Below are 27,186 nucleotides of genomic sequence, written 5' to 3' on the forward strand. Positions count from 1 at the left end.
CAATGTGACACCTCTAGGGGGCATTTGAGCTTGGTGCTCAAGATTTGTGTTTTCACAGTGATGAGTTGACTACAAAAAAAGTTTAAAATGAGAACCACAAATCATTAATTCTAAGGTTATTTAAAACCACTTTGTACTGATATAAAATGGTACTTGATGGGTTGTTATGAATTGAGATGTATCTTTCAAATAACACATGACTCGACTATAAATTATTTAAAGGCCAACAATTGCAGTACAAAATCAAGAAGAAAATCAAGACATCGTCAATATACTTCAAGTCCAAGAAGAATAATATTAGAAGTTTTTTTCTAGCCGTGGTAAGAGGCACCAAAAGTATGCCTGTGTACAGCGCAAGGTTCTCTCCAAAGTCGTGCTCATGAAGATAAAATAAAATCAAAGATTTCCATGTAACCCCAATGCTGGTTTCTGAAATAAATGGCTGTACAGAATACATCTCATATAGATACCATACAAATATCTTGAACATTAATTCATAGTTACATAAAAGGCAAAATACATTCTGTACCTATTTTTTTTTTACATATTGATAATCTTTGATTTCCAAAGTGTCATGTAAATACAGGATCTTAGTATCTAAATATGCATGAAATATGCTGTATCTCTAATGATCAATTATGCTAATACTGGGGATTTCTTTCATCTTTAGTTTCTAGGACCTTTGAGGAAAGCAGGGAAGCAGAGAGCAAACTCAAGGTGAGCGGTCTAGGCCATGGCACATTTCCCACAGCTTAAACAGTTCAACAACAGCCATCATTTTTGTTGTTATGTCATCGTTTCAATGCCTGGGTGTCCTTGAGACACCTACCAACAGCAAACCCTAAATTAAAGTGATGACATTTTTATTTTCCCAGAGCTGTACGGTACATCATGGTATGAAGAGTTATTGCAACCTATCCACCTTTTTACTCACTGTCAATAGCCCTTCTGAATGATTTAGCACTAGCCACTGCTACCCAAGTAATAATGGCACCGCCCTCGTAAAAGTGGATAATAAGGTGGGGGTACACATTAGTTACTCAAAACTCCATCCCAGAAATTCCGGTAACTAACGATCTACCAATCCCTGTTCAGCAGCTACTGGCCACAAGTGCTTAGTACGTACTCAGTTCAGCACTGATTCTGGTGTACTGTATTTGTGACTACCACTATTGTCACTGAAGTAACCGCGATATAAATCATATGATATATATATATATATATTATTTATTTGATTTTCATGTTAAAATGCGAAAGGTTTAGTACCACTTTCTCTTAACAAGAATACCTGTTAAAAACTGGCCAGCCAAGAGCTGCATCACTGTTAAGAGTCACTTGAGTGTCATAAACAAATTAAGAGAAAAGGGAGACAGAAATCAGAAATGAAAACAAAAAGGTTTGGCACAGTGCACAATGAGTAATCAACACCACATGGACATGTGTGATATAGAGAGGAAATGATTTGAACAGATGAACAAGCAAACAAGAAAAAAACGGCCAAATCTAAAGCTTTCAAAAAATAATTGCCTCTTGTTCAAGCTACCACGGCAATGTGAAGTAAGTGACATCCTGCCAAGCATGTTCACATCCGTGTGCGGATCAACTCATCTCTGAAAGCATCACTCCAAAGCAGTGTGTCTTGAAGGATCTGTCTCTCTACTTACGCACAACAGAGTCACTGTTGGTTGTCCTCTGTTGCTTGTGAGGCACTATTTAAGTACTAGGGATTCTGCTTCCTTCCTCTCAAGACTTCTTCTTGCATTTCAATATCTCTCCTTCGGTTGTTTCCTCTGGTCATTATCATTTGGCCTTGGGCCTTGGTGTCGTCCCTCCTCCCACGGAGGAAACAAAGACGGAGTCGAGGGAGGATGGAGGTATTAAGTACCACAGGTAGGTCCACTTCCAACAGCATCCCTCCACCCGCCTCCAGCCTCTTCCTCTCACCTTGTCACGTGTCCTTCGGGACGTCAAGCCTCGAGGCACAAGGCTGCAGGAAACAACTGTAGGAGGGATATTGATTTGCAACCCACAGGCACGCACGCACCTCTGCATGAGGCTTACTGCTCGGCCTGGCTGAAGTCGTAGCAGAAGTTGAAGTTGCTGGGGGGCGCGGGCACGGCGGGGGCCCGGTCGGGAATGGGGACGTTCTCCAGGTCTAGGAGGCGGAGCTTGATTTCCATGGAGAGAAGGATCTCCAGCTCGCTGCGCATGCACTCGCTACTCATGTCCCGGCCCAGGAGCACGCTCAGACCGTCCGTCCACAGGCAGAACTAAGACATACGCACATGTATACACACACAGACATGCAAACACACACGCACGCACGCACACACACACACAAACAGAACACAAGGTCAGAACAGGGAGCCCATCATATCTGAAGGCAGCATAGAGAGATTGGACTGTTAAGTTATTGAAAAAACATGTGCGCGCACACACAGACACACACAGACACACACACACAGACAATTATATGAATGGAAATGAAGTCCATCTTACATCTGTTCTGGATGAGGCGATGAAGTTGAGGCTGTATTCCTCCACATCATACATTATACTGAAAGCAAGGTCCAGCACCTCCTATGGGGATATGAAGCCATCTCTCATCAGACATTTTAGTAACGAGAGTGACACTAACACACAGTCACAAGACAGTGTTCAACAATTATTCAGACTATGTCAAGAGGTATTTGTAGGCTCACTACTGATTAGACTATTTGTAAGCATGGATTGTATTATTCAGGCCAGGGTGGGAAAATGATAATATAAAATGTGATTCTGTGAATTCGATTGCAATTAGGAAAAAACATATATTTGGATATAATTGTGGACTAATAATGTTAATGACAAATTGATTGTGCAGACCTTTGTTTGTTTGCCCTTGTTCTCCTTCATGTGAGGGCAGTCCTTCCCTGTTAGTAGAGCTTTGATATCGGCCACAGGAACTACAAATAAAACAGAGAAATAGGAACCAGTCCACATTCAGAGTAGAGTACATGGGTGCATTTCTCGATTCCATAGTTGCTAACTACAAACCCCAACTCCGGTGAAGTTGGGACGTTTGGTAAACAGTGAATAAAATCAAAATGCTATCATTTTCAAAACATTCAATCTATTCATTAGATGGAGAATAGTGAAAAGACAACATATTAAGTGTTAAAACCGAGAAAAAATATTGTTTTGGGGGAAATATGTACTCATTTCTAATTTGATAAATGAAACACGTCTCAAATAAGTTGGGACGGGGATCAGTGAAATTTAGTAAACATCCAAATAAGATAAAACTGCCACATAGTAAGGTCAAATTGCATTATCTACTATGTTTTAACCGTTTGGCTCCATCATAAGGACCAGCAGGTGATAAAATGGTGGGCTTTTGGTCAAGACCTGTCACACTGTAAGCACTACAGAAAGGAAAACATTGCAAAACATGACAAGGAATACACCCACCATTTAAGCTGGTGAAATCATGTCCAAGATAGGAATTGACACTGTTTTTTATATAAAATCTTCTCATCGGTTAATGTATTTAACTGTTAAGTGTTGTCTTTTGTTTTGTTTTTAGTCTTCCTTGACATTTGCTGCCTTTTATTGTCCCCGTCCCAACTCTTTTGAGACGTGTTGCATTTATCAAATTAGAAATGAGTACATATGTCCACCAAAACAATATTTTTTTCTCGGTTTTAACACTTAATATGTTGTCTTTTCACTATTCTCCATCTAATGAATATATTGAATGTTTTGAAAATGATAGCATTTTGATTTTATTCACTGTTTACCAAATGTCCCAACTTCACCGGAGTTGGGGTTTGTACATTAGCTACTTTTTTGTTTGCAATGCAATTTCCCATTAGCAACTACCAAAGTTGCTAACTGGCTAACAACTATGCTTTCGAGAAACCCACCCCAGTTGAGTACTTTTATTAATCCTGAGGTAAATGAAAGTGTCTGACAGCTTACATAAATACACAGATACAAAACATACATAAAAACATAAAACACATTATTGTGCGCTGCAGTTAACATGTAGCACGCACTTGAGCACATTCAGTTCCCATACAAGTACATTTGATTTTTGGCAAGGCTAAGGTAGCCCTGAACATCTCTTGGGGCTTAACCCATTTTAGCCTGGAGACACATATACGCTGCATTCAGGCTCTTTAGATTTGAAGGGTTTTTGTTTTTGTGGGTATGTTGGAGCTGAATGAACACATTCCCTTCCCTGTCTCTCTCCCCCCTCTAACTTCCTCTAACAATGAGGGTCCTAGCTTTTAAATGCAACTTATTTCATGTTTTTATGTGCTTTGGATGCTGAGATATTTAGGTTTTAATAGCATTCATTCCAACTACATCAGGGATACACAGCGCTCATTTCAAGGTGCAGTAAATACCAAAAGACAATATTAATTACTGAGCCAGATCCTAGAAATGGCAGAAAAAAATACACAAGACTTTTTGTCCACACAAGACACAATATCACCCTGGACATCCTGGGTATTTGACAGGGCAGAGCAACCACCTATCCCCATAGCACTTACTCTTCTCCTGAAGGGCCTCAATGGAGGGAGTCTCGGCCTCCTCATCCACGTCGCCATAGTGAAGCATCTTGTGATTGGGCGACAGGCGACAGTACCACAGCTTGTCTGCAAAGACAGAGAGGTCCGACTTCAACACTAAATGATACTGATGCTTCCTTGGCTTTTCTGATACCGTGTTAACTATGAGGCACTTGTTACTGCTTATTGCTTATTGCTCAGTACTTATTAGAAGATGATGTTCCCACATGATGAGTTGAGTCTGGCCAGAATCCGAACAAATTAGAAGACATTTTTGAGATACGAGACACTGATATTAACATGTATTTGTTCATGCCTTTGTATCTATCTTTCTGCCCAGCTTTGTCATCCTTGAATCCAAGTAAGCCTTTTAGCAGTATGGGTCCTCCAGTGTAGATGTGGCTTGAAACTCACCCTGTCTCCGACGGCTGCTGATTTTGCGGAAGAGTGTGCCGTTGCACAGGCGATTTAACCGCTGCTGGCGAATTAGCTCCAAGAGCTCCGGCTTCAAACGCTCCTTTAGTTCACTAGAGACAATCGGCACATCATATCAAAGTTTCATCAAAAAACACACAAATACATCAGGAATTCAACAACAAGTGCACAAAGGCATCAATGTCTCATTAATGATTAAATTAAGGAGTCATTATTCGTTTGTATCACTTAGCGAATGTACTTCCCTGCAGGGCAATGCTAATGCTAATGCAAGAACAGGATACTTTTTCAACAACAAAAAGGCTGCTCAGTGTCAGCTAAACTAAGGTAAAATGCTTTCACCTTAATTATGATGTTCTTGTTTGGATTTAAGTTAATTGAAATTTAATTCAAATAAAATTCATATCAGAAATGTGAGCAAAGTTTTGTTTTGATCAAACACTCAAATTCCTCCTGTTATAATAATGTTTGGAAAGGCCACTCATGGTTATTCCAGAACCCGAAGTGCATGACACACAAGTTGACACACCAGGCAGGGCAGCAGGGCCAAACAATATTGCTGTTTAGTGACAAATACTGTGTGAGCACCACAGTGTAACCCTCAGGGTAGGCCAGTAAGACCAGAAACAGGACATGGCAGGATGTCCTATAACAGTTGGAGCGAAGGCCCTACCGTGGCGCATATGGTAGGGCACTCGTTTGCTATGTGGCCGACCTGGGTTCGATTCTCGACCTGGGTTCAATTCCCAGCCCGGGTCCTTTGCCGACCCTTCCCTGTCTCTCTCCCCCTCTAACTTCCTGTCACTACCTTCCCTATCCTGTCAAATGAAGGCAAATGAAAGCCCAAAAAATATTTAAAAAACGAACAAACAAAAAAACAGTAGGAGCGACAGCTGACAGGGGTTGACAATCTCGCCATGTTGACCTTTCTTCCCGTCCCAAGAGGGATCATAACAGCATTAGTGACAGACAGGGGTGGACAATCCAGCTTCAGAAAATAACAAAGTTCCGGCACGTTGTCCTTTCTGCCTGTGCTAAGATCGTTTCACTAATAAGCTCATCCATCTGGCTAAAGAAGTGCGCTAATAGGGATCAAATGGTGGTCAGCGACCTGGCGGAACTAGAACCATGACCACAGCTATAAGTATAACTACATGTATGTCCTTGTCATTCCAACTAATCCTTGTCAGCCCAGTGTATGACATTTGAATACCAATGTGGATATTTGGGAGGTACTGTAAGACAAGGTTGTTCTTTGACAGAAACGGTTGGTTAATGTTCCAACCAACTGCTGAGAGCTTATGCTGCCAATTCAAGAGTCGTCTTTTTCATGATCACATTTCATAATCACATTGTATGTTGGGGGTAAAAGCAAAGATACTGACGCAGTAAAGTAAGTAAGTAAGTAAAAGCAGAGATACTGCAGACCTTGTCTTACAGTATCTCCCTAAACATCCACATTCTACTGACAGCCCAAATTCAAGCATGCTCAGTGTGAGTGACTCACAGGACAGGGGGAGCGAGGGTCTCCTCCTGGTGAAGTCTCTCTGTCTGGCGCAGTTTCAGGATCTCGCTGTAGTTGAGGGCGTTCACCTTGTTCTTGAAGAGCTCCAGGGAGGTGGGCTTACTCGACAGAGTCCTGGTGATCTGCTCCCGAACTACTTGCATTACCTGGAGCAGAAAGGGGAGCAAATAAAGTACGTCATAATTCAAACTGATATGTATTGTTGGTGAAAAGAGTCCTGATGTACAGGCCCCTCCAAAAGTAATTGAGTAGAAAGTTAAATTTCCAAGTTTTGGTGGTTCCCTGAAAACCTTTGGGTTTAAGGCAAAAAGATGAGTATGAGACAAGAGCTCAAAACGGTGACATTTGCTGACGTGATCGAGATCATCACAGACAACAACGAGAAGGCCTACAGGGAAGAGGTGAAGCAGCTGGATCCAAGACAACAACGTGGCCCTGAACTCCAAGAACACTGAAGGAGGTGATCTTGGACATCAGGTGTCGCGACCAGGGCAACCAACCACTACCACCAACCCATCAGTAGCGGAGAGGAGTCAGTGGAGGTGGTGCAGAGTTCCAGGCTGATTATGCCACTGATGGTCTGACTGTGACCGAAACGTCTGCACTGCACTTGGGTAGCACTTTTTTGTTTTTCCGTAATGCAATAAAAGTTAAGTATTGCATTTGGCATTACATTGTAGTTAACCCACTGGAAGCTACGCACCCACCAGGCACCAAGTCCAAAGGCATGATACCTCCACTGGAAAGAACAAGGCTCCTGGGAGTACACATCAGTAAGGACCTGTCATGGACCACCAACACCTCGTTAATAGCCAAAAAGGGGACCCAAACGGTATACTTACTGCAGACACTAAAGAAGGCCCAGCTACCACAAAACCTCTCATACATTTCTAGCAACCTCATCTGTGAAGAATGGTGGAAGTAATGTCATGGCCTGGGCATGCATAACTGCTTCTGGAACAGGCTTCTTCATATTTATTGAAGGGCAATCAGGCAAAACACACTTCCAACACAACATAGGACTTAATAAGGCAAAAGCAAAAGGTTTAACTGACCAAATCAATCCCTTGACCTTACTAGTACAGTATGCATTTCATTTCTTGAAGAAGAGAGTGAAGGGAGAAACAAGGAAACATCAAAATGAACAAGGAAAGAAGCTACAGTAAAAGCTTGCAATAACATCACAAATGAAAAATACAACACTTGGTGATGTCCATGGGTAGCAGGCTCGAGGACGTTATTTCAAACAAGGATTATGCCACTAAATATTATATTTTATTTAATCTGTTCCAATGCTTTCGCTCTCCTAAAAAATGCGGTGGTGTAATACAAATGATGATAAATCCAAGATTATTTTAACACATCTAGATTTAAATGCCAGGAAATGAAAGCTTACATTATTAAGTTTTTTTCATCCTCATCTTTAGGCCTCAAACCGAAATGTCTTCAGTGGACAACAAAAACAGGAACATTTGGCTTGCTGAGCCAAGACTTTTGGAGGGGGCTGTATATATTAACTCTGTAAGAAAAAAAATGGTGTGTGTGTGTGTGTGTGTGTGTGTGTGTGTGTGTGTGTGTGTGTGTGTGTGTGTGTGTGTGTGTGTGTGTGTGTGTGTGTGTGTGTGTGTGTGTGTGTGTGTAAACAGTAAAAACAAGACTATACAAATACTATACTATACAAATACAAGACCATGTCCTGTAAACAATTTAAAACAGTGTCTCTTGCAGCTGTCTCTTGTTGTGTGTTTGGGACTGTGAGCAAGCAAAAGCACATCCCAAAACCACAGACCTGAGCAGCCATCTGACACTAACGAGGCTTGACTAAGGGTGACCGCTAACCACCACCCCCAACTGTCCTTCAGCCAAGGACTCTCAATAGACATACATAACATAGACATACGCCACCCACCATGACCATAACCCAACTCCTAACACTGCGTCCCCACACCCCTCAAGATGGGAAATCAATGCTGACCACTAAACTGACAAAACAATGCTTGAATTCATCTTTCAACATAACAAAGAAAGTCATCATACAAAATGGCTAAGATTAGTTTTGAAATCTGCAAAGCTTTCAAAATTAAGTGAATTAAATAAGCTATACATTCATCTCTATATTGTAAATGCATAAAATGTAGTACCAAGGTATTATTACTCATACAACAGTATAGTTGCCCTCATCACCACCCGAGCATTTTTAACATTACAACATTGGGTAACGCTTTACTTTACGGTACAGTATTTACTGTGTACTTTCTGCGTAACAAAAGGGTAACAGACAGAAGTTACATGGTATCTAACGGGTAAAAAGGGGGTAATTACAAAGTAAATACTATGTAATACCCATATCTCAAGAATGACTATGAAACTACTGCGTATTTTCTAACCATCTAATCATCAAACTTCTCTTTGTTACCCTTTTGTTACCCAATTAATGGTATTTACTTTGTAATTACCCCCTTTTTGCCCATTAGATACCATGTAACTTCTCTCTGTTACCCTGTTGTTACCCAGAAAGTACACAGTAATTACATAGGGTAACTGTACCGTAAAGTAAAGCGTTACCCAACATGGTATTCCAATGCATCATTCATGTGCCACATACAGTACATTAAATAACTAAAAGTCCTACAAACTAAATCTAATTTAACCACAGATTCACACGCAAAGAACGCAAGCTAGGCTGTGTGACAATACAGCAAGAAAGGAAAGAAACTGAAAACACAAGAGACCAACAGGTAAAAGAAACAGGTAAAAGAAACAGGTAAAAGAAAACAGGTAAAAGAAACTGCAAAGAAAATCGAAGGAAAAAGAAGAAAAACTGACCTCCATCTTTTTGTGTTTCATGAAATCTATCTTCCAGCTACAGGCTATTCACCGCTGAGCAATGTCAGTATTCCACCTGGGCCTCCCAACACCACTCTCCTCCTCCACCTCAAAGTATTTTGTAAACAGACAGAGAGCACTCCACCTTCTTTCTCTTCCACTATTTCACTTTGTCACTCTCCCACCCTCCCTCTCTCTCTTTCTGTTCCCTAATTTCTGTCAGCTCATCCTCAACAGACCGGTGGGTAGGGACTAGGGAGGTAGGGCAGCCCCCTATTTTACCTTGGCCATGGATGTCAGCAGTAGTCTCCAGAGCTGTTACAACACACACACACACGTGCACGCATGCACGCACATCCGCACCAACACCCACACACCCGCACCAACACACACACACCTGCACCAACACACACACACCCACACCAACACCCACACACACACACACACACACACACACGCACACGCACACGCACACGCACACGCACACACACGCACACACACGCACACACACACACACACTTGGCCTTAGGCAACTAGCTTCTCATAACAAGTTGCCTGGGTCGATTAGCAGCTGACAGACAGTATGAGGCGGGAACAGACAAAGTAGCAGACAGACAGAAACACAACCTCATTTTAACCAGGCCAATCTATTAATGTTCATCATAGTTATTCCTGTTTTCTCTTCTATGGATCTAATACACACTTGCTTTGCTTCAGTCAAAATTAATGTGTTTTTTTACTGAGGACTCAACAAGGCAGAGAGTCCATGCAATGCAGTGAGGTGCGGTCCAGCCCACACCATGTTGTGTTTGTGTTGTGTCGGTGATCAGTGTATGTGTTGTAGATCTAAATGCTGATGTAACCAGCTGATTGTTTGCGGTGCGTGTTTTCCCTCCCGTGGCGTTTTTTTGGCCACCGCTTGGAGTTTCTTTTTGTGCCTCTAATACCCTGGTAAAAAGATGGGACCTGGTGGTGCTGCTGCCCAGGAGGATTGTGGGATTGGTATGCGTGAACGTCAACAATAGGGGCCTGCTGGACAGATACTTGTCATATGGCCAACAGGTTCAAAGGTCCAGCAGTGGCGGAACAATTGCACACAGGGCCCCCGGGCAAGATGCTTATAGGGCCCCCCATATGGTATGCCAAGGTCACAAAAGGGTCCCCCAACACCTATACGGGGGGTTACTAGGCCCCGGGTCAAATGCCCTGCTCGCCTACCCCATAGTTCCGCCCCTTAAGGTCAATGTTAAGGAACCTTATACATACATGCAGGGTGTCCCAAAAGCCTATGATAATTTTAAAGGATCTTGAAAATTACTAGCGCTAGCTCCAGTTTTCACAAGTGTTTATGGTGCTTAATTTCACAAGTCATAAGTCAATATATGTGCCTGTGATACGGGCCAGCAAAAATCGTAAAATCTTTTGGGATACACAAGATATTTTTTTGTAAAACACAATGGAATAAATACTGTTTTCTTACATCGTAGTATAGTATTGTGCTATTTGAACACGATAAATGCTTTCACCACTGAACAATGTAATGCATAAGCATGGCTTCAACAGAAGACAAGCGCTACATTCTCTCAACTCCATTATGGTCATCCTCATGTCTCTTCAGTCATCCATTTAATCAACACTGTCTGTCAGTGGTGCTGTCAATGGTGTAGAGAGCCTTGTTCTCACCAATAGCGTTGCTCTCTGTTCGAGCTGGCCCATTTTGTTCACAGACAAGAGGTCCATTTTCCTCATTTCTCATAGTGATACAAAACCGCCGGGGATGATACCCACAAGAGACAAAATGATTCATAAAAGCCTTACTGGAGAACAGGCAATGTTTTTGATTATAAGGTCTTTGTCGTGTATTTTTTGACTGCACTAAAACAACATGGGTATTGTGAGAATTGATACTGGTGGTCTATTGCTCTCAAAGGACGAAGTTTGAGAGGTTGAAACGTTGTCTCTCATATGCAGTCTTAAAAAAATTCATTTAATTTGGTAATCGTTACAATAAGTTACGTAAACTGCCATACCACAACTTAACACAATGCAACATTTAAAAATGCAATTTCCAGACATGCTATGTTCAAAGCAGTTCATGCATTTGTTTTGAACATCATCACTTAAGGGACACTGTGCAGGAACTGGTCAAAAAAGGTACTGCAACTATGTTGCTTATTGAAATTGGGCTGCCTATTGCCAAATTTGATCTTTCCATAAGAGTTTACTAAGTATTAAACAAATATTTTCTAGTATGGTCCAAGTACAGTCATTTTTGCAGCTAAAAATGGCTATTTTTGGAAATTCAAAATGGCGGACCATGGAGAAGATCCCCCTTTTCATGTATGAAAAGTGCTGTTTTTCCAGTCATAATGAATACTTAGAATGTGATGCTGGTGGTAAGTATTCATGAACAAGGTAACATTAGTGAATGGGTAACATGAATTCTGGAAATAAACAACTAAAAATCTCACACAGTGTCCCTTTAAGCACCTGAGTAACTGTCACCATTCAGCAATCGTAGTTTTCATCTTTGTTCTCCATACAGGCAGGGAGCAGAATCCTCTCACATTCACACTACAAAAAGAGGGCCGGGTCCTCCAAACTTGCTTGGTGCAGTTCCTGCCCTTGCAGGGTGGCAACTTCTAGTTCTTGCCACCACTATGACTATGACTAGTGCCTTCCTCCGCTCAATTTCATTTCACTTTCATGAAGTGAAGTGAAACCAGAGACGATTGAGAAGGAAGAGATGATTCATGTGTAGTTTCTTACCAAGTCAATATGATGTAAAGTCCTAAGCTGCCATCATATGTCTGCAATGCCCCTTTACGAGGTTAGTGGGGATTCGAGATGGATTGAGTTCTTTGGTGAAATCGGCTGAATCATCAGACTAGGTGGTCGTGTGAATTTTGAAGTACCTTACACCCAAATACAGTAATCATATCTGTTGGTCATGAGCTTGGGAAAAAAAACACCTCTAGCTTTGATGCTTTTCAGAGGACAGCAATATGGATAAGTGACATTACAGCTTGATGACGCTTGGTGAAATGATTTTGGAAACAGTGCAGCTAGGGTCGCCGGCGACCCTATTCACTTGCTGAAAATGCTTGTCTAAATCATAACAACATTTCTATGACATTACAAAGAGCCATAGTGCTGCGCTAAGGGGTTAAGGAGGAAAAAGAAATGCACAGCAGTAAGTCCCCACTTTAGCCAGCAAAAGGGACCTGCAAAAAACATGAAATGAGTTGCATTTAAAAAATAAGACCCTCCTGTTGTATTAAAATATGTTAATTCAACTCTAACATGCCCACATTTTTAATTAAAAAAAATCTCAAATGTCATGAGCCTGAATGCTGTGTCTATGTCGCTCCAGGCGCCTATGCAGCATATACGCAGCATCCAGCATCAATGGGTTAAGGAGAATGCATTATAGAGTACAGTAGAGTAGTAGGTAGGTCACCTTGTCAAAGTAGAATGCATTATAGAGTACAGTAGAGTAGTAGGTAGGTCACCTTGTCAAAGTAGAAGGCATTATAGAGTACAGTAGAGAAGCAGGTAGGTCACCTTGTCAAAGTCCTCCTGGGTGGCCCTCATCTCCTTCCAGGTCTTGTTGAGCAGCTGGATGCAGATGCAGAAGAGCTCGTCCAGCATGCGGTCCTGCGAGAAGAAGATGGGGTGGTAGTGCGAGCCCGTCTCCGACGCTGGAGAGAGGAGGGCAGGAGGAAGATGTTTCACAGATTGCTATACATACATTTTTTTTAAAACGGTACACTACGCTAATGCGCCACGTCATGTACGGGCCAATTGTCTATGGGTGAACCCAGGTTTGAATAGTCATTTCTCAACTCCCACCGCATCTCTCTCCCTATTCAATTCCTTTCACTTTTAGATGAATAAAAGGCACAAAAAGCCCAAAAATGTTTCAAAAAGTGGTACAAACTGTCTCGCTACCCAGCACAATTCGGACCTTCACCAACTACACATTCATGCCTTTCACAACAGATACTGTACAACTTGCATTTGCAAAAACGACAAGAGTGTCACAAAATCAGCCTCAGCCAACACTGTGCCACAGTTCGACCGTTATCCAGTCTGTCTGGTTCTACTTACGTGGTTCTCCGATGCGCAAGATCTCACAGAGGATTAGAGTGAGTTGAATGCTACTGCGGGCGAAGGGACACTCGTGCTTGTCTTCTCGGCTACTGTTCTCCAGAACAAACTGATCAAGGAGACAGAGGGAGGAGAAATATCAAGATTTAGGTACTAGAGCAGTGGTTCTCAACCACTTTTGAATAAACGCCCCCTTGACCTCATCATAAGCCTCCCAACACCCCCTTGACCTTGGCCTGCCAATGCTCCTCTTGGTATTAAAAAATAAAGTGGACTAATGTACCCCATTGGCAACTAAGCACCGCCCCCTTTCAGCTGTATCCTTCTCAGCTCCCCCCGAGGGCTCCTCAACACCCTACACTAGAGGAAAGAAAGGATACCGGTAAGTTTAGTTCCTAACACTGCTGAGAGTATGTAGTCTGTTTTTTAACAAAGACTCATACAAATGTGCGCGTTATAACTAATATAAAACACAATAATGTCCTTCCATGTAGTATAACACCGGAAAACATTATCAGAAAAATAGACGGATGCTTTCTAATGTTCATAGAAAAAAAGTGTAAAGGTAAGAGGAACAGCTACCCTGCTGAAGGCATCAGGATAGCGGTTGGCAAAGTAGGCCATGGTGTCCAGAGCCAGGAGACCTGGTGGTGTGCGGTTCAAGTCCTGTCCTGGATTACTGTTATTCTGTTCAAGACAAGAGACATGCACCTAAATCAATTCCATATTCAAGCATTCATATGCATACAAGAAGTCGATAGTCATTCAAAGCATATTAATGTTTATATTAATAATGTGCTTAAAGCCATATTAATCTTTTAGTGTTCAGAATAAAATAAGCTTCAACTGTGAATATAATGGTTTTATTTTACAGGTATTTCACGGATTAAATCAAAGCCAGAGATGCTTGTCATATTACGTGCACCCTTACAGAAAATCCCAACTTCTTGAACTCCTTGGCACATAGAGATCGTCGCCTCTCGTTACTCAAACCGCTCTCGCTCTCGGTTTCAAACGCCGCCTGCCGCAAGTTGTGCAGAACGTCTCTCTGATCCTGTGGACCACCACAAAATACATGCAATTCACATGTTACAGATACAGCTGTTAGAAGATCCCCACTACCAAATTTCCGCGCAACACTGCAAACCACCAGAGTAAAAAACATACTTGGCACTTGGGCTCACAGGTGGCAGGTGAGTGCCATCATGCCAGTTTTACCAGAGAGAGTAGAGAGAGAGGCTCCATTGGCTCACTGTTTCCGGGTTCTACAATTGCAAGGGGGAGGGGGGGAAATCCCCCTTTAGGCAGACCTAGGCAGACCTGAGGACTGTTCTATTCAATGCTAGGAGCATTATGACACGCCCCTTTAGGCAGACCGGAACCTGGTCACGTTAGGTGCCCATAGCAACCTATTATGTTGGCATATCTCTATATACTTAAAGAATCTCTGGTTTTACTTCTCTATGGTTTTTTTCTATGTATTTAATAGTTGAGGAAGAGATGATGATGGGATTGGGTCAGACACCAAACCAGATCCACAAATGTATGGTGCAAGTCGTCGTCACAAAGAGGTTGGGGAGGTGGCCTTAAGATCAGAGGGTTGCAGGTTCAAATCCCACCCTTACCTCTCCCTACACCTCTAACCATGGCTGAAGTGCAAGACACCTAACCCCACATTGCTCCAGGGACTGTAACCAATACCCTGTATATAAATAACTAAGTCACTTCGGATAAAAGGCGTCAGCTAATTAAAATGTAATATAATGTAATACAATATGATGTGATACGGACAACGTTATGAGGTCATGCTGACCTGGCTGTATGAGTCGAGGGGCGTCCTCATCCTGGCCTCCAGCTGGTTGAGAGAGAGGGACTGCAGCACATACAGGTAATGGGCCATCTCATCCCCCACCGTCCCAGAGCAGTGGATGATGTTCTGGAACATTCATAAGCAACAGAGAATGTGATTATTATATACGTGCCAACATTTGACACGTTTTAACACCATGAGGTATTCCTGTTTTGACTTGAAAGAGCTTTTTGTGACCGAGCAGAATGTATTACCTTGGCTAATCATACACACATGAACAGGAAGTGACCTTAACTTTAAACCACTAATAGATTACAGATGACTGTTTACTTTCTAAGACTTCAGTTTTACTGGGTTTTTTTTCTGTGAGCCTTTTCAATTAATCAGGTTTACTCGTTTTTTTATTTAACTACAGCAATCAAATGAAGTAAACATTTTTTTTCACATTTTTGTGACCAGGAAAACATATTCTGGACTGATCTGACACATAAACGTGCAAAACAGTAAAAAAAATTATTGGCATGGCCTCTTTAATATTGTCCCACTCCCTGACACTAATACATGCACATTTTAGAGATAAATGACCATTAAAGTAGCAAAATCTGGGTGCCCAATACAATACTAAAAAGGCAAAGCTGACACTGAATTAAGGGCTCTGAATTGAAAAGTGTTTCACAGGACACAGTGATGTGATGTTAGAACCATGCTTGTTGAGAAAAGGGGGAAAGGATTTGCACACTGTTTGCAAATGACAACTTAATTCATTAGAAATATGTTTGTTACCTTGTAAATATACTGACGAAGGTTTCTCATCGAGAGGAAATCAAAGAGCGTCTGCAATCAGGAAAGAGAACAGAATGCTTATCATTCAACCATCCAGTTTGAATAAATAAATGTTTTCCACTACTTTCATGTTCTCTGGCTACTGACCTGTCTATCTTCATCCCCTGCTGTCTGTAGTAGTGCCATCAGCAGGGCCATGGCTTTGGTCTGGATCTGCTGGTTCGTCCTGGAAGCAGTTATGAAGTTATGAAGAGAGAGAGAGACAGAATGATGCACATGTGTCTGTCTATACAAGTAAACAAGACTGGCCATGCATATTCATCAACAGCTCAATCCTTAGTTTGATTTGCTTTGAGAATGTTTAGTCCTAGTAACTGTAGCGACTGGCAATTGATTTTCTTTAGCAGTTTGGTCTACGCTTGGTGAACATTTCACCTTTCAGCATTACTTACTGCTGACCAATGACCAATGGTTCTCGAGTTCTGTTTTTTTTTGCTCCTTTCTTTGTTGCATTAAAAAACAAATGAGAGGCTGGACACTGGATCTGCCAGTATGCCATTAGGTTTGTGTAATGTTTGAGGCCTAAATGGTTTGCCTTGGCCTGGGCAATGCTGAAGCAATGGTGAAGTTGGAGGTCTTGATGGATGGTGGTGGTGTTGTTTAGCTTACACCTGCAGGTGCGTGATGAGCCTCTCCACAGTGACCTCCTGCATGACGTGCTGGAACAGGCTGCTGCTGCTCTGCACCATGCTCTCCAGGATCGCCAGCGACACCTGCTGGATGGAGGCGTCCATTGTCTTGGCGTTCACAAAGCTGGCAATCTGATGAGGGAGACACGTGATGATGATGATGATGATGATGATGATGATGAGGAACATAGAAAATGGTAAACAGGGCTGATGGTAGTAAAGTGTAGTGGATGTTAGGTATTCAGAGAGTGCCTGATTGCAGATAACAATCATATTTGATTATATTTATATCATATACTGTATATTATATTTGACCCTAAATGGACAGCTTCTTTGATGCTTCTGTTATCTTCGAACTGAATTTGTGAAAAAAAGACAAGTTCATTGTGTGTTCTTTGTGTGTTGCAACCCAGTAGCGAAATTAGGAATGAGTTTTAAATGTGGTAGTTTGAACCAAGCTCAACTGAAGTGACAGAGGAGAGAGTCACCTTCTTTATGAAGACGATGGAGAGATTCTCCCAAGAGACAATGCCGTGGTCCATCAGCTCCATGAAGCCCATCAACGTGTGAGTCAGTATAAGAGGAGACCTTCAAAAAGATGACAACGTGGTTACACATTAACAGGGTATTCCCCTTCGTTTCCTCAATCCTCTTCTGATAAGAGACCTTGAGTACAAAGCAAACAACATTGCACCACCCAGTGGCCATGATATGTACTGAGACAAAATGCAGGCAGGCGTTAAAAAAAGAGATAATAGAGTGTGAGACTCCTAAATGGAAAACCCCCTGAAAATGAGCTCTGAAGTTCAAACTCCAAACAGAACAAAGCAACAGGGACCCTTCTATTAGCAGTTTTACTAGGGACTGCAGATGGAAATTAGCTATATAGCTATAATCTGGCACAAGCCATCTTTTTACGTCTGTAAACAATGTCTATTGTGAATGGTCCCTGCTGAACTAAACTAAATAAACTAAACTAAACTAATTACTAATTAATTACTGGTTCAGAAACAAAAGCTTCTGCTTTTCCGTATTATCTCAAAGGCCAGATGTGATCCTTTTTATGAATAGTGTGATGCATTACCACACAGTATATTTATATCCCCGAAACGCGGAGCGTCGGGGATGTAATGGTTTTGCGTGCGCCGCCGCATAAGGTCTTTCGTGTTAACACGATAACTTTTGAACGGATGTTTGGATTTGTCCCAGATTTGGTGTGTGAATGCTCTAGGGTAGGTTCATGAACTGATTTGAGTTTGGAGGTCAACACTTTCAAGATGGCTGAATTCAAGATGGCCGAATTTTTGTTTGGTCCATAACTTCTGACCGGGTGGATGGATTTGTCCCAGATTTGGTGTGTGAATGCTCTAGGGTAGGTTCATGAACTGCTTCGAGTTGGGAGGTCAACACTTTCAAGATGGCTGAATTCAAGATGGCCGAATTATTGTTTGGCCCATAACTACTGACCGGGTGGATGGATTTGTCCCAGATTTGGTGTGTGAATGCTCTAGGGTAGGTTCATGAACTGATTCGAGTTTGGAAGACAACACTTTCAAAATGGCGGAATTTTCATTTGGCCCATAACTTCTGACTGGGTGGATTGATTTGCCCGGTAACACCTTATTTTAATGGTTCACCATTTCAGTGAATCTACCATATTAGGTACAGTGTAATAACCAATGTAACAATATTTAATACCATGTAATACTAGTGTAATACCAGTGTAACAATATGCAATATCAGGTACAGTGTAATAATGAGTGTAACCGTATGCAATACCATGTAATATAGTGTAATAACAGTGTAACAATATGCAATACCATGTAATACCACTTACGCACAAACACATGATGTAAGTAAAAAAATTACATTGTATTAAATATTGTTACACTGGTTATTACACTGTACCTAATGTGGTATATCCACTGAACCATTAAAACAGTATTACCATTTGCCCCATTTTTTGCTTCATTTTCACAATAGTCGTTTGGTTTTAAGCCTATGCACGTCATGTCACGTCTGTATGTATCATACGTTTACGAAATGGTGGACGGGAGTGGTAGGAATGATGGGGGACTGGAAGCGTCGCGTTTCGGGGATATACCTTAAGCAGTCGAAGGCGACTGCACAGGCAGTCTAGTTTAGTAAACAATGTTAGTACAGCCATCAACACAAGGACTTGGGAGTTCAAGTTAAAATCCCACTTAGAAAGAACCCCCTGTTCAAGCCATTGTGACACAGCACACACCCCATAGTGTGCACAACGAAAATACATTTACAATATGCCTCAAGGGTGCAAAGGGGCAGCTCAACAACTGTCTCAAGGCATCCGTGTGGGATGGTAGCTTAGTCATGGATGAAGATGGGGCTAGTTATTTAATCCACCCCTCTAGCAGTGTTGCGAAGTGAGCTGGCAACCTTTGGGCTACAGGCACGACAACCTAATCGGTAGCTCACGACTGCACTAAAGGGTGTAACTTGCTCACTGGAGTCTTCTGCAATCTTGACCAGTAGTATGTGGCCATTGGTAATCAGGTTAGTAAGACATCATAGTTGTAACTTACTCATTGGAGTCCTGTACGATCTTGACCAGTAGTGTGTGTTCTTTGGTACACATATTAGTAAAATGTGTTTTCTTTGTAACAGGCTAGTAAGAGGTGCTATAACTTGTAGGAGTCCTCTACAATCTTGACCAGTGGCGTGTGTCCGTTGGTAAATGGGTAAGTGAAATGTGTTACCGTTGTAACCGGTTCGTAAGAGGTGCTATTATTATGGTAACTTACTCATTGGAGTCTTCTACGATCTTGACCAGTAGCGTGTGGCCGTTGCGGTTGATGAACTCCTGGGCGAAGGTGACGTCAGTGGAGAGGGAGGCCAGCTGCTTTAGAGAGTCACAGCGCACACCCGAGTCCGAGCTCTGGATGCCCTTAAACAGGTCCTCAGCACAGCGACCCTAGCGCGCACACACACACACACACACAGAAACACAGAAACACAAGCACGCACACACACACACACTGATTAGGATGCATATCCATTCCTTAAGATATTATCTCTAGATTCAATCCTCGAGATTCAATACTTTTCATTCCTTTCTTTCTTGTCCATTATCAAGATCTCTCTAGAGAAAAAGTGTTTCTTTGTATCTCTTTGTATTGCACCCATGAAAATAGTGTACTGTGTGCACAACTAGGACGGAAATCTAGGACAACCACGAAAAAACTCATGTGAGCTCAATGCCACAGCATGTGCCATTACGGGGTAGAGGAACTTACAGGTGCTTTGGTCAACCGTAGAATGCTGCCATTCTTGATGTCCAGACGATTCTGGAAGAGACACAGATACATCATGGTTACTAAGCAGAAATGTGAAGGTAGAGCTGGCGTCCGCACCTTTGTCTTTCTTAGGAAGTTTCGCTCGGTGCGTTATTCCAAAACAGTGATTCAGGAGGGAGGAGTCGCACACCGAAATCCGAAAATAAAGAAAACCAAAGACAAATTGGGTAACAAAATGTGATTGTTACCCATTCTGTGTGAAGAAGACGTACATTGTTCGTCAAAATACAGTAAATTCAGTCAAAAATGAAAATGTGAGTGTGTGTGTACATTTTAGAGAACACTCATTCAAACAAGTAAGTACAAATGTCGGGCTACAAAAAGGCATGCAAACACAGAGACATTCTGTTTGAACTCCTCCTGCCCTGAGCTGCTGTGCTCCTAAGGTGACATAAGACAAGAAACAACAAAGTTCTTCCTGTATAAAATCTATGGAAACAAAGACTGCATTTGGCAGCACTAAATGAAAACAAAACTGCCTTTCTAAAACTTTTTTTTATATCCAACCTTCTAGCTAAAGTTCCAAATAGTTCCACTTTAAAAATAAAACGCATTTAAAATACTAGCTAGCCACTAGCCAGACCAAGATATCTATGCTCAATATTGAATTCTGCCACATCAAATAAATCAAGAGACCTCTACATAGGCTTTGGATCATCTTCAACCAATTTTTTGACTGACAAGCAGTGCGCAGACGGAGGGCTGTGTTGCTACTGGTGAGAGGACCGATGAGGATGCCCGAAGCACCAAGTTTGAGTATGCAAGCCATACTGGCAAAAGACATAACCAATGCCTGAAGTTCTCGGAGAACAGGCTTTCCATGAAATATAAGGAAGTCGAGTGAAAGTTTTGATACACGTACAATAAACAATAAACAGTGAACGTACACCCCCTCTGGTCAGGCTCAGAGGAAACCTAAGCAGTGATCTCTAAAACATATACAAAAAGAATGCTTCGATAGAGCCGTTCTCTGTAGATGCTCGTTCCACTATTCTTAGACATGCCTAGGTCCCATGGGCCTCACCGGAAGGGGTGTGACGTAGGCTCTTGAAAAATTCACAGACATGGAGAAGGGAATGTCTTGACTTACAGACTCTGTGATGTACGTCTGGACACCGTCTGCATACTGTAGGGCATAGTTGTCCGGGCCCTGGAGATTCCACCTGCAGAAATAAGTGGACAAGAGTGCACACTTTACACAACCAGACAATCCAAACACAAATTTAATCTGAACCATCCTCAGAGGGAGCAGTCCCAATGGGGCACTACTGGTGTCATGCTATACTTTAATGAACAAGTTTGTTGTTTTGCCTGGTGGCAGCACAGCAGTACTATTGAGCCCAGGGGCAGCCTGTAGGACAAGCATTAGTGCCTCTCCTTGGATAGCGTCTAGCACTATCCTTTGTGGCCAAACCACATTGTATTATATGCTTTAACTTAACAGGCTACAATTATGATATAATGCGTCATTCCACGGACAATAGCTGGGTTTAATTCGGGTTATTCATATGCCTAATACACATTCATAAAACTGAGCCTGATGATTGTCATGGCCATTTTTGCAAAATCATAAATGTTTCAGACAAAGGATTTCATATCCGTAAAATGCTATGCCATGTTATGTCATGGTACGTAAAATGTAAATGCAAATGCAAAAAATGCATGGACTAAGTTAGTTGGACAGAAAACAAGATCACTGGGGCACAGGGTCAGATGGCCAACCACAGTATCCATCATTTATTTCCACACTTACCTATCACAGACTTCCTTTATGACCGCGCTCAGGGGCTTTTTCTGGAGAGAAAGACAACGAGACCACAATTTCAACCATCTTATGCACCCGCCGATCTAAACAACAAAACCTTTAAATAGACCTACTGTCTGAGCTTACAAACACAGAGTCGTCGCCCCAATGTAGGAATGCAGTGCAGAATTTACACTGAAGAAAGGAAACGGCACCAAGGACATGCTACCCCTGTGTCTGCAACTCCACTACCCCGTCATTTGTGGTCGCGCTGCTGGTCAACCGATCTTAGGTTTTAGTGTACTGTGGTAGACCCATCAATGCTCTATAATTTGTGGACTGACAGGCGGTCTGGAAATTATATGGTTCTTGGGGAGCTTTGTGTGCAAATTTGGGAACGATGGAGAAAAGAATGTGACATAATTATTGTTTACCTGACAATAATCACGACCAAATCATAACAAATTAATGTGGAGTTGCAAGAAGCATTAAGTAAAGGACACATAACTTAATAGAGTATTTTAGGAGCTGTACAAGTGGGATGAAATAAAAATCCACTTCAAGCTACGACGATTCACGCCAGTGACCAGAAGACAAACAAAAAGCCAACATCCCGTCTGGTGTTAAAGTGATACTGTTCCATTTTTGGAAATAAGCTTATTTTACACCTTCCCTTGAGTTAAATAATAGGGTTTTACCGTTCTCCTGTACTTTCAACCGTTTTCTAGTTATGACAGTGCAAATTTTACCCCCAAGCTAACAGTTAACATTGAGTCCTATGAGACCAGTTAGCAGCAAGCTGGTCTCATAGGACTCAATGTTAACTGCAAGCATGGAGGTAAAATTTGCACTGCCATACCCCGAGAACGGTTGAAAGTACAGGAGAACGGTAAAACCCTATTATTTAACTCAAGGGGAGGTGTAAAATAAGCTTAAGTTATTTCCAAAAATGGGACAGTATCACTTTAACCAGGCACAACAGTTCTATGGAACGTCTTCCACCTCGTCGATCATTGTGTTAGAGGTAAAACAAATCAGCTTGTGAAATTAAAAGCCCTGCCATCAATGTATTGCTTGTATCGAGTTCTTCAGCACAACACAGCTGAGATAGCTCAAAAATTCAACTGTTATACTGGTGGATAACAGCTTGTGTTTTAACTCTACAAAGAAACAGTTTTTCATTTCAGCTGGACCGTCATCAACATGCTGTGATGAAGCAGTGATCACCTGATGCTATTCTCAACAAGGTTCATTTTTAATCCCTCCAGCAATTGCAAAAGAATCCTACAGTTGCAACACACACTCTGCAACATCCATTCCACAACTACACCTAGCAAAGGAAAACATCCCATGCCAATTATGAACATCAATGATGCACCTTTTTGAGCAATCTTTATGGGCAACATGCGTTACAGATGCAGTTTGAGTTATTCATCACTCAAATTAGGAAACACAGCTTTATCAAGAGCCCTTATATATGAGTTCGCAGTGTTTGTAAACACGATGTTGTGAGGAGGGCCAAGACACTGGCAGCCAACCACGTGAGCTATTTTTTTGACCGACAGCGGTTTCCAACAATTAGAGGTTGAGTTGTGCGCAGCTAGAGTCGCGCGGCCAGGGGAAAACAAAAAAATGAGAGCCCTTATACTAATGGACACAGACAACTTTGTATTTGTTTTCCAATTGTGCATAACATCGGTAGCAACTCATGCTGCAAGAGTGGCTTGACAACATTGGCCATTGACTCATGGTGACCCAGTGTCTCTTTCATCAATGGACATGTCGCATGACTTCCTGTACAATTCTGACAAGCTAGTGTCTTGTTATAGCAGTGGCGCAGAGTGACAGCCTACACTGAGAAAAGTCACACACTGAATTTCCTGATCTCTTCTTGTTCTGATTCTCTCATTACAAAAAACCCTTTTGAGGACCATGTTTTTTTTCTGCGGAGTGAGCCACCCTTGCTCATAGTCAATCAGGCATAGAAACAACACAAGCCTTAAAGGATGACAAGTAATTGTGAAATTCCTTGCACCCATGGCCTTTGAAAATGTTCCAATTATGTGCGCCAACTGGTGGAAAAAAACAACCTAATTTTCTGTAATATGACTTAGCAATCATCACAGTTCTTCCAGAGCCATTAGGCGCACACAGTTAGAGCAAGGATATCGATTCATTTATAACCTTTCAAAATGGTCTGCAGTCCATCAAAGATATCAGATATGTTTGAATCAGGAAAAGGCCATAGAGCACACACACTATACACTGCAAGATCTTCCAGCACGGACAGTACATCAATCAAGGTAGCCCCCACGTACCTGGTCCAGCTGTATGAGCTGGGGGTAGGCCCCTGGCATCTGAATAGCGATCTTCACAATGTCCTTTTGCTGCGGCATCCTGACGTCGTCAATGATCCTGTTCTGCACAAACGATAAATGAATATTACTTGTTGTACAAGATCACTCATCTCATGCACAACAGCCCCCCTGTTTGCCCTGTGGTTGAAAGCATCCACAATACAATACAGTGTTCGCAACAAACAATAAATAAATTAGTGAGTGATTAAAGTTTTAAAAGAGAGCGAGAAAACAGAACAGAACAGAACAGAACAGAGGAGGGACACATGGAGATAAAAGCATGTAATTGAGGTCATGTGCCATTCCCTTACAAGGTTTTTGTTGTTCTATTGATCTACTACAAGCTCAAATCACGAAAAGACAAGACAGACATGTACCTTTGACTTTCAACTGAGGCTTGACTGTCTAATCCACCAGCGCGATAGACACTCCTTCACCAAATCAGCAGTAGAGGTGAATACATAGCAGCAGTCATATGCAACTTGATGTCAACGTTGCTGCCATGTTATTTCTAAAATGAGTGAAAAAATACAGTGAATATGCACAGTCAAAAAATTAGTGCATAATTTTAATCTGCTCTGGAGACACATCACTTCACCAAAGACCAATCACCGTTTTAAAAGAGAGAGAGATGCATGATATTACCTTGTGGTTGATGAAAGGACGCTAACAAGTATTTAAAACAACAGACGATCTAACAATCTTGAAAGGCTGTCACTGATTACATGTTGCATGTGAGACAGCTACAGAGATTCCTCACATCTTCCAAGCCGTCATGTGTGCTGTTAAAACACACACACACACACACACACACACACACACACACACACACACACACACACACACACACACACACACACACACACACACACACACACACACACACACACACACACACACACACACACACACTTCTTGTCACCAGGCTAGGCAGGCAGTCGCTTGGGGCCCCCAAGCTCCTATGTGAATAACAAGCTCACATTTTTGTACAGTAGTGACAATTTTCTTTAAATTGTCCATTCCTTTGAATTTTCGCTTGAGGCCCCAGCAGACCCTAGAGTCGCCTCTGCACACACACACACACACATCAGCACATTGACCTAACACCATTTAGAAGAACAAACCACAGTCTGCGCATGATAAGCAATCTCATCAGTTCATTTTTAGAATGACTGTCAATTCTATGCTTCCCCTTCTGGAGGGAAGTAAAACAGTAGGGCGGTACTGCCTGTAGAAGTGATTAGTCAAACTAAAAGGCACTATAGTTGCATGCCAACAGTACCTCCATATGCCCATGCATGGGTGTAGTTTCAGGTGTGGACAGTGGGGACATGTACATACTACATACCACCTTTGAGATAAACCTGTCTTGTCATCACCACTTTTTCCACAAACATGTCAAATCAGTTAATCCATTTTTACATGATCACCACTTTCCAAGCCAAACCTATAGCCTACCTTTGTCCATGACTTACTTGAGATACAGGGAAAGTAACCAAGGTCACGCCACAACTAAGAGGAAGCGGTGAGTGTGTGTTTCTGTGTGTGTATGTGTGATTGGTTACATAGTTACAATCAATCAACCACTTCTATGTGGTACATATTATCAACACTAAAGGTTCGTAACAGCCGTCAAAGCGCCCACAAGAGCACTTGTTTGATGAAAAAAAAAATGATACATTAGTGAAGTAATTTCATAAAAGGCGTCTGCCAAAATGCAATGTAATGCTTTCAAAGTGAAGCTGCTATTCTTGACTGCCGTTCCATTCCTGGCATGTTTCAACATGTAGGAGCCTATATGACCCAAAGTAAGGGGGTAACTTTTACATTACCTTCGAGAATATGCGAAGGAACAACACTTAATCCTGCTGCATCGGCGTCTTGCGCAAACAATGATTTTCCTTTTTGGACACAGGCAGCTACATCCAGTCTTCTGGATCGATCCCAGATTTGGCCTACACCTGGTGGAGGGGGACTCGACAGTGGCCTAAATGTTCTCTTTACTGCGTCTGCAACTTATGGAATAAGGCAGCGTGCCCCAGATATTTACAATCGACCGTTTGTTGTTTCATCAGACATTATGAAATCCATCTGGCTAACTAAAGATTTGCGTCATACATAGAAAAACGCATGGAAAAGTAAGCCGTACAGCACTTCGGGGCAAGCCTCGGACAAATGACCGACAAAACATAACTATAAACAGCAAGTCTACAGTTAACAGAATGACAGTGAACGGATGTTCTGAGAAGATTTGGGGGGGAAATGTTCTATGCCTTCCCGAGATATGGGAAGCGTAGGTTGGACAAGTCTCGAACTCTAGTTGTCTCACGTTGGTATTTCGGGTAGGCTAGCCTCGTTTTCCCAAACCTACCTGTTCAAACTTTTTTCCCGAAGAAGTATGTTGTTAAGTCCAGACAGATTCATACAATGTGGTGTATCGAAAACGATCTTAACGTAGACTAAGCAGCGATCGAAAACTATTATTTACAATGGAATATATTTTCAAGTTCTGCGTGTAATTGATTGTTTTCGTAGTTCCGGGTTGACTGGAAGTTTTACCCGCCCCCAGTAAGTGGACTAGGGAGGGACCGACGACCCGAAAATGCTCGACTTGGCTTTCTTCGAAAGTTTCCTGCAGTGAATAGTTCTAGCTGTTAATCACTCTCTTCCTCAGTCAGCAGACGAGGGTACCATACAGACAATCAAGTAATTGATGGCACCAAAATGGTACCCTTTTACGCATAGACTGTAGCCTACTATGCAACCAAAGAAAAGGACAATCTCCACTGTGGCAGATGCCTATTGCCAAACTATAGATTTCTTTGAAAGAATATGAAGGAACACAATTGTGGAATTAAACTAGTAATGAACACAGTGGAGTGACACGCATAGCAATCAGACCTACCAATACAGTACATTCGTTTGGTAGAGAATCCCATGTAGTTTTATGATGGAATTCCATTTCCCTTTTTCTTTACTAAATGCGCACGAAGCATAAAATACCCAATTGAACACA

General features: G+C 42.0%; 1 protein-coding gene across 5 annotated transcripts; it reads right to left on the reverse strand.

Moving 5' to 3' along the window:
- Nucleotides 1–281: 281 nt before the first annotated feature.
- Nucleotides 282–26,967, reverse strand: elmo3 (engulfment and cell motility 3). 5 transcript variants are annotated; one of them, XM_063197167.1, is made up of 23 exons: nucleotides 26,542–26,966; nucleotides 24,816–24,952; nucleotides 24,548–24,681; nucleotides 24,132–24,233; nucleotides 21,823–21,863; nucleotides 21,160–21,232; nucleotides 20,010–20,060; nucleotides 19,518–19,687; nucleotides 17,223–17,322; nucleotides 16,715–16,866; nucleotides 16,193–16,271; nucleotides 16,046–16,096; nucleotides 15,266–15,388; nucleotides 14,384–14,506; nucleotides 14,035–14,139; nucleotides 13,453–13,561; nucleotides 12,907–13,043; nucleotides 6,499–6,662; nucleotides 4,971–5,083; nucleotides 4,539–4,643; nucleotides 2,866–2,945; nucleotides 2,500–2,580; nucleotides 282–2,270 (listed from the first exon to the last, which is right to left on the reverse strand). In XM_063197167.1, the coding sequence occupies exons 4-23, from the start codon at nucleotides 24,207–24,209 to the stop codon at nucleotides 2,058–2,060; spliced, it is 2,148 nt and encodes a 715-aa protein (XP_063053237.1). In that variant the 5' UTR covers nucleotides 24,210–24,233; nucleotides 24,548–24,681; nucleotides 24,816–24,952; nucleotides 26,542–26,966; the 3' UTR covers nucleotides 282–2,057. The 5 variants fall into 5 exon arrangements, with proteins under 5 accessions (XP_063053237.1, XP_063053238.1, XP_063053236.1 ...); XM_063197168.1 differs by lacking the exon at nucleotides 24,816–24,952 and having other exon boundaries at nucleotides 24,132–24,228; nucleotides 26,003–26,967; XM_063197166.1 differs by lacking the exon at nucleotides 24,816–24,952.
- Nucleotides 26,968–27,186: the final 219 nt, after the last annotated feature.

This window comes from Engraulis encrasicolus, chromosome 4 (genome assembly GCF_034702125.1).
Source record: "Engraulis encrasicolus isolate BLACKSEA-1 chromosome 4, IST_EnEncr_1.0, whole genome shotgun sequence".
NCBI lineage: Eukaryota > Metazoa > Chordata > Actinopteri > Clupeiformes > Engraulidae > Engraulis > Engraulis encrasicolus.